The sequence below is a fragment of the Dermacentor silvarum genome, chromosome 7 (genome assembly GCF_013339745.2).
Source record: "Dermacentor silvarum isolate Dsil-2018 chromosome 7, BIME_Dsil_1.4, whole genome shotgun sequence".
NCBI lineage: Eukaryota > Metazoa > Arthropoda > Arachnida > Ixodida > Ixodidae > Dermacentor > Dermacentor silvarum.
The window spans coordinates 65140175-65157864 of record NC_051160.1 but is presented as its reverse complement, the minus strand read 5'-3'; the positions used below and the strand labels follow the sequence as shown (position 1 = coordinate 65157864).

The 17690-nt window shown below is 46.3% G+C and overlaps 1 protein-coding gene across 1 annotated transcript in view; it reads left to right on the top strand.

The window, feature by feature from the left end:
- Nucleotides 1–2729: 2729 nt before the first annotated feature.
- LOC125947143 (uncharacterized) overlaps nucleotides 2730–17690 on the top strand; it is a 31430-nt gene continuing 16469 nt past the window's right edge. The window contains exons 1-5 of the mRNA XM_049671517.1: nucleotides 2730–2905; nucleotides 10328–10410; nucleotides 12357–12564; nucleotides 14302–14542; nucleotides 14844–15006. Of these exons, the coding sequence (XP_049527474.1) occupies nucleotides 2806–2905; nucleotides 10328–10410; nucleotides 12357–12564; nucleotides 14302–14542; nucleotides 14844–15006 (795 nt within the window). The 5' untranslated portion in view covers nucleotides 2730–2805. The remainder of the gene's footprint in view (nucleotides 2906–10327; nucleotides 10411–12356; nucleotides 12565–14301; nucleotides 14543–14843; nucleotides 15007–17690) is intronic.

Here is a 17690-nt window from a genome sequence, read left to right as displayed (position 1 = left end):
ATATGTCTAGCGTCAGGGCGGGCTAGAATTTCGTCACGGTAGGCGAGAAATTCCAACGTAAAAGCATTTTTTTAAATGGGTCAAAAAATTTTATCTATATACGCGGTAAATTGCTTACCAAGAAATAATAAATTAAAAAAAAAGAGCAGTGGTATCTGTAGCGTTGTTTCCCACTGTGATAATTTGGAAATGAGAAACGATGCCGTGGTTCTGTAAGCTGTATTTATTGTGATATCTAAGGTAGCAAAAACTGATACGTTGTATACTACTCTGGGCCCACATTCCAAAAACTGTCTTACTAGCATTCTTCGTAACAGCAAATTGCATCCAATCCGAATGCTGGATATATTATTATATACCAATCCGAATGCTGGATATATTATTGTAAGTGCAGGAGGCCGACTAATGACAAAGATTACGTACGAACGCAAAGCGGCATGAATTCGACCGCTGAACTATAGCACTTTGGAAAGTTACCGCAAACAGCCCAGTGATTTCACGAAAGATCAGTGCTTAATGTCAGAGGGAGGGGGGGGGGGGGGGGCACTTCATCCCCTCTCAATTTCTTAAGAAGGGTATCGTCCCCCTTCGGCAGGTCAACTGTAGGCCGGCGGCACCCACTCTACAAGTGCTGAAGGTGATTGTATTACCAGCAGTGCGGGGCAATTCAATTCAACTCTTCTCGATGAATAATGTCATCGTGATTAATAGTTTGATTTGGCATGAGCAAAAACAGGAAAGCACGTATTGTCTTACTTCTGCGTGAATTTCCCGGAGGTACTGCACACGACCGTCACCACCCCTGTTTCACTAAGATTCTTGGCACACCATAATGTTTCATGAGCCACATGAACGTAAAGCCTACCTGCTCGTGAATTACTAAAGGTTCATCTTGGTTTCTTTAGGTTGACATAACACAGGAAGCTGGGCGAGTTGCTAACTGAACATGTTCTTAGGGGTGGTTATTTGAATGTGTTCTTGCCTAGCCCTTCGAACATGTTCTTTAGGTTTCCAATTAATTTTCATTCGTTTAGTTCCACATTATTAGTGTTGTGTTATACCAAACATATCTCCATTGTGTACACTTTTGGGGTAAGTATAGCCGTGCAACTATAAAATATATTGCGGTAGTGCCTGAGGTTGTCAGTGAAGCAACGCAACTAATGTTCTTTGTTACAGCTAGACTTATTTGCTTTGAGTTCACAAATCCTTAACCCTTTACCTCCCGAGTTACATTTGAAAAAAAAAGGAAAAAAAAACGTTTTCCGTATATAAATTTGTTGTAAGTGCTTCAATGAATCGGCACTACAAATAAATGCTTCAAATACACTCCGAATAATATGTCAGGGTGTGCCAACTATCATGCACCAAGATTTCAAAATATGCAAATGCCACCTAGCTGGACAGAACCAAGGTAATGTTGTTTGCCGTCACTTGGAGATACTCAGATGGCGTTTCGCATTCCGCCTAGTTACATAATTAGTCCTAATTATTTATTCAGCCTCTCAAATATTGTAATTAGATGAAAAGTATCAATGAGAAAATTGTAGAGTCACATGAAGTACTCCCGATTTAGGTTTCTGTTGCTCAATACCTGCACGTAAAATTGTTTTGTCAAGCGTTAAAGAAGCCCGCGAATACACGCAAAATAGCCGCACGACTGGCCACTCGAGTCAGTTTGAGTGTATTGGTGGACTTCTTTCAAGCTGGAAGAACACTTTCTTCAAACCGCTCTGTCACTTATCCATTGAATGTACGGCGTTAAAATTGATATTTAACAAGTTAGTTAATTGGCTTTTGTTAATTAGGCTCACTGTTAGAAATGCTCTTAAGTGTTCAAGACGACAAGAGCAGTAGTGAGTCTTTTTGCATACCTGTGCCATGTTCGTGCATTTTTCAATGCTTCAGACAAGTCAGCTGAAACAGCCGGTAGTAATAGCTCTCAACTTCATATGTAATAGATATATTTTCCGCTGGTCTTACTTATATAATACGCACTTCTGTGAAGCCTTCGTTCATTGGCCACATGTAACCATGAATTTTAGGTCTTATATGCAGCCCTGCACTCCTTTCATTTCAAACGACAAAACTCTATAGGCATTTCAGAATGTCGTGTGCCCTTTCAACTAACACATACCATCAAAACGTGTGTCATGAAGCTCTGTGACCTCAGATATGACTTCCCATCATAGAACATAATTCAGTAAATCCAATGTAGCACGTCAACATATGCATGTCACATGGCGGACAGTGATAAAGTTGCGAAAACAAAATCTACGAAAATGAAATCTTGCACCTTGTTGAATTTATTGTTGCTACATTCTTAAAAAGATTTGCGCACTTTGCGGCTTATCTTGTGCCACAACACAATTCGCCATCTTCTTGCGCGCATATCCTTTCTTTAACGCTGCATTCCCGGTACTTCCAGGTCACGAACGGTGCACGCGTTATCAACGTCACATTGCATTCTGAACAGGAAAGTAGCGAGCGCAGAGTTTTCAAGAAAGCGAACGCAAGCAAGGCAGATGACGCTTGTTGCGGTGGGACAAGATAAACCCCAAAGGGCACAAACTTTCAAAGAGGGTACTCTCTTGCTCTATTTTTTTAAGAATTACGGTATGGCCATTCCAAAGCCTTTTCCAACCAATATGTCGTACGTTAACAACGCATCTGTGCTAACTTTAGTGTTTCTTGGGTCATTTGCTACGTTGTCTGTTTCGTTTCGCGGGAACCACAATATGATGTTAAACGTTTGTTGCAACAAGAAAAGTGGAGTTGGCACGCATAGGGTATACTGATACATCCATGCTATCTACAGTGGATCCTGCGACGCAAGATAACTACTACGGCTACATTTACGCGCCTGAATACCCACCGGAGGAATACTATCTCAGTGACCAGTCGAGTAAGTAAAAAACGTTTTGCGGTGCACACACTTTTCTAAGAACAGCCGTATAACGATTTCACGCTACATCTGTTTCGTTGAAAGAGGCCCTGCAAGGCTTATTGAACTTGCGTATACTTCGTCTTAGCAGACAACGCTATGGAATATACGCAAGTAGTGCGGTGATAGAATTCATGGTGCCATTGTTCTTATTCTGCGATGTGCTTTACAGCAAAGCTGGATATGGCTACCCCGGCAAATTTTCTGCGTCCGTGCGTGTACACCGTCGCGTCGACAAAAAAAAATCGTCTCCAGAGCAAGCGTAATTTTGAGTTTCTGCGCAACACAATTATGCTTTCTCGTATGTTTAAATTACAATCCGATGCTATCGTTTCTGCAGGCTGTGTCTAAGTAGTACTTTACAAATCTTGTGACACACTTAACTATGAGAAATTGAATTAGTTCAATAACGCACTTGCGCCAGGTGGAGGGTATACTAGAATGAGGATATTCGCTGCACTCCGGAACATTTGCGTGCGCGCGTAACGAACGTGTGCACGCGACGTATCTGTCCTTGATGAGTAGGAGCTCTGTCCGTTGCATCGATCGCGCAGAGTGTGCTCCGGGCGTAATCGACGTCAGGACAACGCTTAAAGAATTACAGTGACGTTCGCTTAGTGAACGCGGGTTACATGCAAGCGAATGGACGCCGCGAACATGCACCGCGGCGTCGAAGCACCAACGGAAAGGGCGCGAACGCGGTCGTAGACGCTACATTGAACTCGACGGTGCGACGCCTTGGGGTGGTGGCGCTTGCGTAACGTCGGCAACGTCTTCGCTGTATATCCACTTTAACAGGGTGGAATGTAGGCGGATTTTTTTTTACATTACTGATTCATAAATTACAAGTTGTGGGCGTAAGACTACGTCAAATAATGCACTATTTGTGCACCTTAGCGCTCCCAGTATGGGACGTATAGTATGTTAGGTCGGCGGGAGCAAGCGGTGAATTGCGATCGCTGGTCGCAAAAATAGCTCACTCTGCGTCTTCGCTTGTAATATGGGTTCAGACTTGCGACGCGTTCCATGTAAGCAATACGTCATGTATTTTGCGACGTAAAAGTATGAAAGTTAGTATTACATCGAATTACATAACGTATAGCTATACCTTCCTGTGATCTGGGACGCACTATCTTTGAGCGTGAATGTGAGCTTTGACAAGAGCTCCTAACTTTTGTGTCGTTATACCTGTCATTAATTAATTAATTCATTGAATCAATCAATCAATTAAATTATTTAATTTTTTTCCAAGGTACACTAGAAACGGTGTATCTGTCGTGTCTCTGCACATTGCTGCCATGGAAGGGTGAGGCAACCTTATTTCGGTATACGCAGCTGACAGCCCACAACGTGGCTCTAATGACAGCCTATTCTTTCATTTGGCGCCTTTCACTTCCCTCTTTTCATCGATATTTTTACAAGGCATCGATGTTCAAGGCGCCTGTACGCCGGATTCCTTGGACGTCACGATAAAGGAGTGGCTCTGCCCGGACTTAGAAGTAGAAAATGCCACGACTGATTCATCTACGAAGGAACGAGCGTGAGAGGGAGCGTCTCGTAACAATTTTAAAGTCGAGCTATAAAATTATCAGGGAAAGGGTCTTCTGCGCAATGATCTCTCGCCATTTGGTAAGAAAGCGCGGATTTCTAGCCGCCGTTCGCGCGCATAGAAGAGGGAGGGTAGAGCGTAGAACAGCCAGCGAATGGTTAGGGCCGGCCGATCGTGGCGAACGCGTCACTACAAGCTAACACGAACCGAACAATGCCTTCAAGATTCCATCAACTTCGGAGGGCTATCTTCGCATGAGCCAACGTGCAGATAACCCGCCGCGGTGGCTGTCAGCTAAGGCGTTGCGCGGCTGATCACGAGATCGCGGGATGGAATCGCGGCTGCAGCGGACCGCATTTCGGTGGAGGCGAAATGCAAAAAAAAAAAAAAAAAAAACGCCCACGTGCTTGCGTTGTAGCGCACGTTAAAGAACCCCAGGTGGTCGAAATTCATCGGGAGCCCTCCACTACGGCGTGCTTCATAATCAGAACTTGTTTTGGCACGTAAAACCCCAGAAAGATATTTCATTATTTAGTGCAGTTTTCCTTCTTGTCCTCTCATGATCTTCTTCCTCTGTTACGATTGCAGGCATCACACAGGCCCCGGATTTATCTGAAAGTAAGCAAGCGCTAGATGAAGTTATGGATGACACATACAGCAGCCGTACGTGTGACGCGTACAGCAAAGCATTCTTTCTTTCTTATTTCTTTTCATTTATTTTTTAAGGCACCCCTGCACTCGAGATATCAATTTTAAGGCTACGCGTAAAGCAAGGCGTTCTTTCTTTCTTTTGATTTCTGACTTTTTAAGGAAGCCGTCCTCTAGAGGTAACAATACTTAAGCTACTAATTAACAATAAATTCACTAGTCACTCTAATTGGTCACTTCAGGGCCAAGTGCAGAAATTACGACATTGCCCTCCAGCAAACACTACTTCACGCATGCGAATGTTAGAGTGATCGCGTAGGCTTCAATGTTTGGGCCAACGACACGTATTCGACTCTACATTGGATATTCAAAATGGTGCCTCAAATTTTTTAATCCCATTTTTCGATTCAAAGCCATTACGTTTGCTTGCATCTCGAATGTGAAGTACTGGTCAGACAGCTTACTTGACTGAACTGCTGCTTAATCGGGAGTATACCTAGGCAAAAGTAAAACCGAGCGGGCTAATCTACTTCGACTCACGCTGCTTCACTTGGTTAAAAAGGGATTTACACCGCCTATAAAGCGTTCATAGCCATAAAATTCACCATCTTGCCTCCTTTAATATCGATTCTTTTCATTATGAAAAGTATGGCGACGATCTGCAAACAAAAATTGTTAACAAGTATAATTAATTCGACTTGCTGGTATATGTGCAGGGTGCCCCAGCTATTAATCACTAAGAAAAAAAAGAAGTGGTGCGTTTTATGCGCTTAAGAGCAAGGCACACGGTTATAGCAGCAATCGTGTAGAAGGTAGCGTCCAGTATTTTCTGTTGCTATTTTTGACTTAGTTTGGAAATATTATTTTATGAAATTCTTATGTAGAGCTGAGACGGACACCAAGTATCTAAACGAAATTTCAGATTCAATGTCTACAAAAAGTGTATCTTCTTACGCTGTCTACAACTGTTGTATGGGTAAACTTTAGCAAAACGTTTACAAATTTACAATTTCTATAAGCTGTCTGAATAAACTTTTGTTAGATCCAACCGATCAGGTTAGATATTTTGCCTTAAAGAAAATTAAATCTGACTGCACTGCGAATATAAAATGACCAGTTAGGTGCCTTTAACTAGCGTACGAAAATGATGTGATCTACGAAAGGTCATACGCTTAAACTGATAGAGCACCTACTATGCCTAAACAATGGTGTTGAGCGATAACTTGTCTTTTAACAAGCTTGGCGCCGGGGACGAGTGCTCGCTCCATACTTTGTACGGCGGCCATATATATAGAGTGTCCTGCGTTAACTTTGCGAAATGCTTAGCTTTTGCATTCATTTTCAGCCAAACCAGCGTAAGTAAACACCTGTATTTTAATTTGTTTACGTCATACAGTGGGTAAACGGTAGTCTCGTACGACAAGGCAAGGTGGAGAGAGAGAACAGATGTTTGTGTCGTCATTCATAAGCACGGCTGAACGAAATTGCCGTACGAAGTGTGCGTTCACTAATGTTTTCAACGTTTGTAGTTTTGTCACTGATTGGAATCGTTGCTGACGTTTAGAGTTCGAAAGCAACACAGCAGAGAGACGCCGTTTGAAGAGGTGGTGCCAAAACCTTAAGTGGACAAGCCTTCCTGCTGTCAAGTAGCACCGGAATGCGGTCGCTGCAAACTGGAGTCAAACGTGCGAACTCGTGTTCGGCAGCGGTATGCCGCAACTGCGGCGTGTCTTCGACTGGTGCGGTCTTGGTTAACGTGCTAGATTTGCCTGCGAGGACTGACTGCAGCCGCCAGGTTCAAATAAAAAGAGAAGATTTAATCCAAAGTATTGTTTACTCATGCTTGGCACTTTGAGGCAGGGCAGGCCAGGGCAGGGCTGGGCAGGGCTGGGCAGGGCTGGGCAGGGCTGGGCTTGACTGGAATGGGTGGGGTCGGGTTGGTCGGTTGGTTTGTTGGTTTGTTTGTAGGTTGGTTGGTTTTTCGCGTCGCTTTAGTGAAAAGAAAATAATGTGTGACCTATGGTAAAATCACACATCTGCCGTCGAGCACAGCAGCCCGGTGCTCTAACCATGAGGCCACGAACTTGCATGCGGCTCTTCCACAAACTGTGTAGGCCCAGGACCGTTATTATGTGGTAAGGAACACCGCCTGTGTTATGAAGCGTCAAGAATTGTATACCGTGCTCGGCCAATGGCAATTATTTTAAATATTTTGCTCAAGCATGCCCCAATGAAGAACTGCAGGCCAAAAATCAAGAAAAGCATGTTCAATTGTTTTCTTTTTTTATATTTAAAAAACACATGCAGGGAGGAAAACTTTCTTTTTGGTGGAGGATTGTTTTAACAGGTATTGTGCGTGAGTGTAGATTAAAAAAAAAAAAGAAACTCTGAACAGCATGGGTAACGGACGTTTTTTTTTTTTTCTTTTTTTTTTCTACCTCTCTTGAGTACATTTTCCCCTGGGCTTCCAGAATGCGTTAGACGGTACTGTGGTGTAGCGAGCATAACATCAAGAAGATCGTCGTAAAGTAGTTTTTTTTTACACAATGGACTAATATTTAAGAAAGATCTCACAACATACAACAAGAAAGGAACACCTCGTGCATATATCCAGTTATAGCACCACACATATCTTCGCAAGAGGAGTCTAATAGGGCAGGAACTAATCTACGTAAGCACATTAACATTACTGCACGTAAAAAATCCCGTCTCTTTTATCACAGAGAAGAATGGAAATGTGAAGCAGTTTGTCTTATATATAAATAGGCTAGTCGAAGGCCACCTTGTTTAACGGGAAGAAACAGGTTCTTCCGAGTAGTTCTCTTCTATGGTGTAGCCCAAATAAATAAAGATACCGCAACGGAAAACCAGCAAACCCTCGATAAAGTCTTTGAATACTAGTGCGTGATACGTGCTCTTAAGAGAATAGATCTGGTTTGTGGCATCGTAACTGTGTAACGAAGCCTGAGCCCAATTCTCGTATGCCTTGGTCAACTCTGCCTAAGCAGAACATCGGCGTTCGTTTAGAGAAGTACGATGACACTGATGATCACTTGGCAGATCAAACATCATGCGTAAAAGAAAAGGCAGTTGCGTGGCGAGGAAGGCTCCAGTCAATGCCCAAGCCACGATCGAACGCATACCGCTTTCATTCCAAAGCCAGCCAGCTTTTCGAAACACTCGGCGCGTATGGCCCGTGCCTCTAGCGCGTATTTACTTGCGGCAGATCGCGCTGTCAGGCATCGTGTTAGTTTTCACTATCATCGGGACCGGCCTACCTTCCTGATTAATTTCCTCGTAGCACGCTACGCAGAATTTGTGCGACGTTGAACGCACTGCGTGATCGCCCAAGTTAATCGTGCTCTAACATTTCTTCACTGGGGACACTTAGCAGCTGATGACGTAACAAGCCGTGTTTCTCTCGCTTACGCTCGACCAATGCACCTATGTAGAAACCAACAACTACCATGTCGAAGGCTCACGTCGAAGACCCAGCCTAGAAATTATGCCGTGGCCGCCACACGATCATCTTCAACGTGGTCGTAATCGTGCGGCTTTCGTCATAGGCATGCACGGTCGTGTTCCCACATACAGAAGTACTCGATTTACACAAACACGCTACTCCAGATGGAATCCCTTTGCGGAACCCCAAACAAAGCTATATTGCCAGATGGCAGCAAAATGCTTCGAAGTACATTGTTTCCCACCGTGCGTGAAATCTGCACAATTTCTTTTCTTTTTTGACAACAATTGCACACTTTTTCTAGCTTGAGTTTTTAAGTGGAGTAGGTGCGTGCTGAGCTTGCATCACTTTCTTAACAATCGGGTGCACCGAAAAGATATTTCTAAATAGTCATTTCTAAATACTGCAACACCACCCGACAAGGCCAATGGTAGCGTAACCTTACTGAATAACAGCATTTAAGCAGCTGAAAGCCTCTTGCGATCCGAACAGTACAAAGTTTGTTGTAGGAGGCCACACTTACAATGCGCCTGAAGGATCGATGACGCGCCCAAAGGAATCATCACGCAAGAGAGCTGTCAAGGTATCTTGCATCACGTGAATGTTTGGGCACTGTCAGAGTGAGCCGGCTGTCTCACTAACAAGTAAGGAAGTCGCACATCTACAAACGAAAACCAAATGCAAGGACATACAGTATGCCGCTACGGTCATCTTGAACTATAGCCCGACATTAAGCAATTGCTTGTGGCCGGCCAACAATAGCGATGCCAGCACTTCTCTCCCTTTGTCATTGAGCCTGAAATTGTAATTTCCTAATCATCATTTTCATCAGTAAAGAATAACGTTGCTTCTTTAACTTGGCTTACTAGCAGGCCCGTCAACGTATTCTACTAAACTGTCATCCTCCCATTACCCAACCAGCGGAGACAGCGAAAGCGCCAGGGTCTGGGCCTGTGCGTGCGTCTTCCTCGTCATCTGCCTCGTCTTCGGCGTCGTCGTTGTTTTGCTAGTCGCCGGTAAACATGAAGGTCAGTATCGCTCAACCTGTGTGAAAGCCCTCCTTAACTTTTAGATTGCGCTGATAAGAGCATCAGCACCAACGCGTTTAACATGTGCGTTGTCGAGCATGAAGACGATTCTTCCGTAACAGCGTCCTCAGGTGCTGACCACCATCAGTCTCAAGGGACACATTAGACACGGGGCCGAGTTCGCAAATCCTTTCGCACGCAACTGATCTTTGCCATAGGCGGCCGTCTTCGCCAGGGATAAGTCCAGCATCACGTTTGGCTGAAATTTTCTCTTACGACCAATTCTAGCGAAATAGCGTTTTGTAATTACGTGCCCTACAATATTTTACTGTCGCACACTTGTTTAGAGCTAGCGCACTTCTTTCCGTCAATGACGACCGAAGTCGCGCAACAGCAGCGAGCGAACACGTTCAGAAGACGCTAAACAGGCCAGATGTCTCGGTGTGGCTTGACTCACAATGACCTCCGAGATCACAGCAGCGTACAGCAAAGGTGCACCGCAGTGATCTCGAGTACACGGGCCCACTTACCGCCCGAGCATTAGTTTTTCAACCACCTGGCCTGGAGCGAGGTTCCTGATTCTCGCGCTAGACGTCACTACAGTTTTCCGAATGTTTCTTATACGATGAGGCCGAATCGTGTCTGCGCGATGGTTGGGATTTTGAATTCTCACTGATTTATGTTTGTATTTACAGATACTGACACCACTGAGGACGTCGACGACAGTTCTGGACCGGCGGCCATTACCATTCCGCGTTACTGGAACCATACACACCCTGTAAGCTACAGCAACTGCTACAGTGCTTTGCTATGTTATTCAGCATGTGACAGATTTAGGAATAGACGTTTCGTGTTTCGAAATTTCCTGTGAATTAGCCTCAACCAATACAAGGTGGCCCAGCTATCGTGCTACAAGTTAAAAAAAAAATAACGCCTTCTATGTGGATGAAACTAGTTCTATGCTGTTACCAGCAATTTCAGGAAGCGCTCCGTGTTTTTGTGTTCTTAAGAAATTAGTTTGTAATGAATATATACCTTTTTTAATTATACTTATATCTCATTTCCCAATAGTATCAGTCTTAGCACATTCGAAAACGTCAATTTCAATGGTTCTGGAGCCCTATTTTTTGCACAGCTCTTTTCTCGCGTCTAGGAACAATCCTGCAAAATAATAAACAATGCCACATGGCTAGCACGTAGTCCGCGTTGCATGTACCGCGTAATACCACAGTATTTTGTTAATATTTTGTGGGCTTTATTTGAAACGTGGAAGAGAGTTTCGCGGTACAAACAATTGAAAGTGACATTTTCGAAGATGATTTAACAGGCGCTATTAGAAATGTTATTCATTGCTAACTAAATAATTATAAAGAACACAAAATACTGGATGCTTCTTTGGGGTTGCTATTAATAAAATGAGATTTCTTCGACCTGCGTCGAATTCTGCACTTTTCTTAAATAAACAAATTCGTACATGATACGTGGGACACACTGTGTATACCGCACACAAAGAATTTGCCGTAGAGACCATTCGTATCACCATCGAAATAAAAGTGTAGCATGCGTGGTTAAAAAAAATCGATGTTTGCAAGCCACTCTGCAAGTACAGGGGGATGTGTTAGTTGCCATGATGTTGAGCTGCATTGTGTCCTATTCATTTCTGCACCATCTGGCATTAATGATGCCCCCCCCCCCCCCCCGCCCCTCTTTAAACAAATCTTGATCCATCTTGCCTACACTTTCTTTACTTAACACACTGCGTCATATAATTCCTCTCAGGAGCAATATGCCACCCTAGTACGTCCATAGCGTTCGCGCCGTGAAAGTACTGGGAACGCAGCATTATTGAAAAGCAAGGCACACGTGGTAGATGACGATCATCACTGCGGCACAAAATCAGACCAAAAGGGCGCGAATATTTCTTGGAGTACGTTTCTACAACTTGCTTACTGTTTCGGTTACATTGACGTTTTCTCTTCTTTTATCATCTGTACGGTCATTACACTACTGTTGCTTCTCAACTTATTATGTGGCATCAAATGGGCCGCCGCCACGTATCCTTCGTACATTTATCGTCATTGAAAAGGACAGGCCTTCATCACGTGCTGCAAAGGCTATTAGCCCGCCCATCGTGCTGTCCAATGATATCAGCACACGTCTGTAAACAGGCGCGACTTAGGAATAAAGCCACACTTAGAAGTAGAACAGAAATAAAGTATTTCAGATACACTCTCAAATATAAGCGAGAAAGTTGTTGAATTATTAAGTTGAAAAAGACAGAAAAACAGGTGAGGGAACGACCGCTCGGGCAAAGCGCCAGAAAAGAGCAGCCGGCCGTTATCTGGTTCACGTGGTTTCGTGTCTTCACCATAATATGTAGGAACCAACTAGCCCAGAGACAAGTTGTAAACTGCCCAATATCACGAGTGGTTCCTGCATCGCGTGCAAGCCGCGTAGATAATGCGTACTTTGAATGTCTAGAGATCACGTGACAACCAGGCCGGTTAGCACTTATTCTCAACGAGCTGACTGATTCTCGTATTTTTTATGGGTCACTTGTGAGCTTCTTCCATCACTTGCCTCAGTCGCACGCCTATTTCTCGCCTTCCATTCGCATTTCTTCGGTCCATCCTAGAACCGTTTCAGCTTGCTTGTATAGAGAGTAGAACAAGCTCCTTGTAAAATTTTACTCGTATACGCTCTTATGTTTTCTTGCTTCACCAGGCTGTTCCGAGGCACACCATCATTCCCACACCTAGAACGGTTCCCACATTTAGAACGGTTCCCATATTTAGAACGGTTCCCACACCTAGAAGGGTTCCCACACCTAGAAGGGTTCCCACACCTGGACGGATTCCGACACCTAGAACGGCTCCTACGAGTGCTGCGCCGCCGACAATGATGACGCTTTCCAGGGGGACGCCTTCCTCGGGTAAGTCTCTGTGCAGGAAGCATAGGACTACTTTACTCCGTTTCATACATAGCAGGAAACCCTAGCTACACCAGTAGCGCGGTCATAAACGTCTCACTTCGGGCATCTCACAGTGCAGCTTTTAATTTGTGACGTTCTCTTCGGAATAACTATTTCATATATTGCAACTACAACACGTGGTCGCAATGTTACGTCTTCTTTTCTGGCGTTTTACGTGCCAAAACCAGTTCTGGTTATGAGGTACGTCATATAGTGGAGGACTGCGAATTAATTTTGGCCACCTGTGTTCCTTAACGTGCACTACAACGCAAGCAAACGGGCGTTTTTGTATTTCGCCTTCACCGAAATGCAGCTACCGCAGCCGGGACTCGATCCCGCGACCTCGTGCTCAGCAGCACGTGGTCGCGCCTCAGCCACTGAGGCACCGCGGCGGGTTACGTCCAATTATTTATTATTTGTGCACTTTTTGCTTTCATTATGTGGCGTACTACGTTTTCGTTGCGAGCGCCAGTGGTGCCCCGTGACCGCTGTTCGCAGGAGCGTGTCACTCCGCTCGTTTGTTGTTAAATAGATTCAGATCATCGAACTGCTCTCTCGTACTTCGTTCTTGGCAAGCTGCGCCATCTGGCGGCGCCACCACGAAGTCCGCGCGCGGCCTCTGAGATGCGTGGCGCGCCGGTGCGTGCGAACGCTCTCACTTGTTACCTCGCGCTAAACCGTCGGGCTGTGGTTTAATTCCGCCCAGCACTGAAGGAATTAAGACGATTGTTTTGTAGCGTTAGCTACACTGGCCTAGCCAAGCCCGTTTCGCGCGGCACATAAAGAGCCGTGCTGCGCATGCGCAAGGATCAGTGATGTCACACGGCTTGCGCACCGGAGCCACCGGAGCCGGCACCTCTCGCGCACTCCGCCGCCGCCGCGCGCGATTCACCGCCGCCGGTCTGCGCATTCCAGAGGAGTGACGTTGTAGCCGTGGTAGACGCACTGGCGCCGGCGCGCGCTCGCAGTGCAGTCGCCGTCTCACACTGCGCTGGAGCCGCTGCGCTTCTGACTGGCGTTTGCCAGTGTGGTATAGCCATGGAGAAGGAGAGCGCAAATGCTGCTCAACAGCGCAGAAGAACGGAGAAGCTTGACTCATCGGATCCCGAAGTAGTTGCCTGGCAATTAGCGGTTGAGCATAGCAGACAACCAGGAAAGCTAAGAATAATCAGCTGAACCTTTGCTAACGCTACGTATATCCTGGCATAGCCGAGCTAAGCCACTGCAACTTTTTCATTGAAGATAGGTGTGAAAACGCTACACATACATGCATACATGCAAACATACATGCAAACACACACACAAACACACACACAAACACACGCGCTCGCACACACACACACACACACACACGCACACACGCACACAAGCACACGCGCACACGCACACGCACACACGCGCACACACGCACACGCACACACACACACATACACACACACACACATCCCCGGCCGCGGCGGCCGCATTTCGATGGACGCGAAATGCAAAAACACCCGTGTGCTTGCGTTGTCGTGCAGGTTAAAGAATCCCAGGTGGTCAAAATTAATCCAGAGCCCTCCACTACGGCGTGCCTCATAATCGGAACTGGTTTTGGCACGTAAAACCCCAGAAAGAAGGCGATACATACATATCGCAAAGCGGGGTGAAGTTCCCGGAGAGTGTAGATCGCATTAATGCAACAGTGGCGCCTTTTGGCAGCCTCTCCGGCTACGACGACGACGACTCAGCCTCCTCCGCTGCTGTGTTCGGTGGGCTCACCGGCAGCCGCCATCCACCCGCTGTACCCGCCGGACAGGTCGTGCGACATCGTCTTCTTCACGCACGTGCGGGTCAAGAACAACACGGTGCGGCCTGTGCTCAGCAAGATCAGCTTCCCGACGTTCAGGAATGTCTGCGCCGCATACAGAGACACCACCTGCGGCCTGTCCTTCGACGTGAAGTACGTCGCCAAGCGCGTTGACTAAAAAAAGGCGGTGTACGCCAGTGCTCACTGCCTCTCGCCGTGCATGCTGAAAGTGCTGTATCGAAAATTTGGTTAATCACTGATCATTTCAAAACGCTGTCTATGGAGCTATTCAGATGTATATTCAGCATCGAGGTGGTCCGTTTAAAAATATGAAAGGTTGCGTGCTTCATTGAAGGGCACCTAACAATTAGTTTCAGAAAGCTTGGTCCACGTAATTAATGACGAACGTCTGCAACAATGCCAGCACAATTATTGGTGGTTCGTACCCCCACAGTTTCCTCGACGGAAACCAGTTTTCCACCACGGACTTGTTGGATCATCTGGCGCAGCTAAGAAGCACGTCGCGTATCAACCATTACGGCGTCCTCAACATCTACGGGGCCCCGGCATTCGTCGAAAGCATCAGCGGCGCGGGGAACTTGACCGCTACTATCAGCGTAAGCGATGCTTCTGCTCACCAGCGCGTTAAATGATAACTATAGATAGCACATCACACAAGTGATAAGAAAAATAAAGTCCCTTTCTTAAAGAAAGATGGTTGAACTTGGAGCTTTCGTCCATGCAAACTGAATCGAAGTCCAAAGCCAACGTCCACTCAACGAACCCATGAAATTCTGAGCGACCCGATGCGATGCATACGTGGTTTGATTGCTTGTTTAGGATTGCATTTTTTTAACGTTGAAGTTGAATGAAGACAGATTTCGTTAAATTGCATAGGCTTTATTTTAGATCATGTAGCCGTGGATTACATGCACACTCACACTTTCACGGACTGCATGCCGTTGCCGATACACGGGATCGGCCTTACGGGCACGATCGCGCTCGCGCTTACGTTCGCGTATCGCAGCCTATTCTTCGGCCGTGCGCTGCACCGGCCGGTGGCCTAACCATGGTGACGGCTGGGAATGCATTGTGTGACGCGTGTTATACAGTGCGGATATATATATATATATATATATATATATATATATATATATATATAACGCTCGTCTGGGTAGCGTGGCATTGCAGTTCCCATTCTTCTTATCGGTAGAACTGGGAATGTAAACTGTAGTGTTCTACGAGTGTACGCATATGCGCAGATTGTCCTATTGTGTGGGCAGTAGCGCAATTAGTCCCGTTATGTAAGTTGGCTTTCCTGCAGTGAGTTTCCGGTGCTCACGGACAAATCAATGATAAAAAATGGCAGTTAAGGGTTCGGTGTGGGCGGAGTCTTGACAAACAGCATTGTCTAGCGTTGCGCTTGGACTTCTTGCACTGTGTTGAAGCCATACGTAGACGCGAGGTGGGGACGCGAGGCAACGGGTTCTGGACAGACGGGACAGCGCCCCGGTAGCTACCAGGCATCTCGCAACGGTGGTCGGATGAGGAGCGCCATCTGTGGCCTTGCAGGTGTCGCGGCTTGGTGAAACTGACGGGGTATCGCGGGCGTTAGTTAGCGCACAGTGAAATATTGGATAATGTTAGATTGACGTTTACTTTCCGTCTCGCTCAGACCGGTGTATATACACCGAGCAGCTCAGCGGGAACGCTGTAGTGTACTTCTAGTGTGCGCGCCCACAGTGCCCATGCCAGCAGCGCAAGACAGAATTAACGCTGGCCTGGCTCCACTAACGAGGTGAACGAGCCCAGCGTGGACAGTGCCTGCACTTCGCTTCGTCAATAGACAGGTTTAGTTTAGCTTTAGCGCCATAGCAGGGTTAAGGGAAATAGGGTTACCGTTCCGCAAACGAACTTTGCAGAGAGCGAGTTTTAGTAAAGCGTGATAGCGTAGTTTACATGTAGGAGGCGTAATGTGCCCATTACGCTTTAAATTTCCCATGCCTATTGCACATATATCGATTTTATCTATTCCGCAAGCTTAGCGTGTGTGTAAGAATAGTGCTGGAGGAGGAGCAATGACATTCTGCAAAGCGTCGTAATTGCACTTTTCATGTCTGCGGCGAAATCAGCATAAGTCTGTCGTGCATGGCGTCCGGTGTGGCCCGATCTCAGGGGCCATATGCCGTCGCGCCTAGCTCTCTACTTTACCAATAGGTGGCGCAGCCATCCCAGAAGATCCCGGTGTGTATTTGTCACGCGAAATTCGGATATTAGACCTCACAAAGTCCAAACTGGGAGGCTGTAGCGAGCGCGAAGGCGCGCCCTCGAGGCGACGTCTAACTTACGTCACCCGGCAAAGCGCGTCCTGCGGGCTGCGGCTCTGTGCTCTTCGCTGGCAAAGCGCGCTGGCTGCCCGCTGCTGGCTGACGTAAGCACAATATCGCCTCGAGGGGCGGGGCGTCGAACGCGCTGTGATAGCCGAAATTCGTCGTGCCATAGTTCCACGGGTAATCAACGTTTTCCACATCCAAAAGCTGGTATGCATGGTACGGAGAGTTTGCTTCAATTTGCCAATTAAGATGTGCCCGATGAAAGGACAAGTATACAAGGTAATAAATGGATGTTTGTTTATCAGTGACGAATTACCGCGTATCACCCGTAACCGCATGGTCGCCACCACTGACGGTAAGTATCCGAAGGAACCGTCCTTTTATTTGAAAACTGGCATTTTTAACTATTACTTAATTTGTTCGTAGAAACACTTGATATACATAGCACACACTCGTTATACATAACACACAAAGCGCCATAAGATAAGCAGCCAAGTAATCAATTTCTAACTTGTGCAGCATCACAGCCGCCTTCGCAAAACGCATGTTACAGGGCATTCGATTACGAAGAAAGTTTCCGTGATATTGTTACGGGATTTTGTTACGGATATTGTTACGGATATTGTTACGGTTATTTTCGAGATCAAAGATATCGGAATACGACAGCAAGACTCGGCGAAGATCTTCTGCTTGCGTATGCGAAAGGTCGGCTGATATCATTTTCTCGAAATTGGCACATAGCGACGAGGTGGCTGTGAGAGAGCCGGAAACAGTTCGAGGGCCGTCGACGGCTAACACAGAAATCGCGCATTCTTGCAACGACGACATGGTGGCAAGCGCGATGCCAGCAGGTAGCACGTGGGTAGAAATACCAAAGTTCAAAAGCGGCAGGCAGGTTTTGTTGTCGCGTACGGTAACCACAGTGTGCGGGAGAACGACAGAGTGCATCAGGACCACGTCGAGAATCG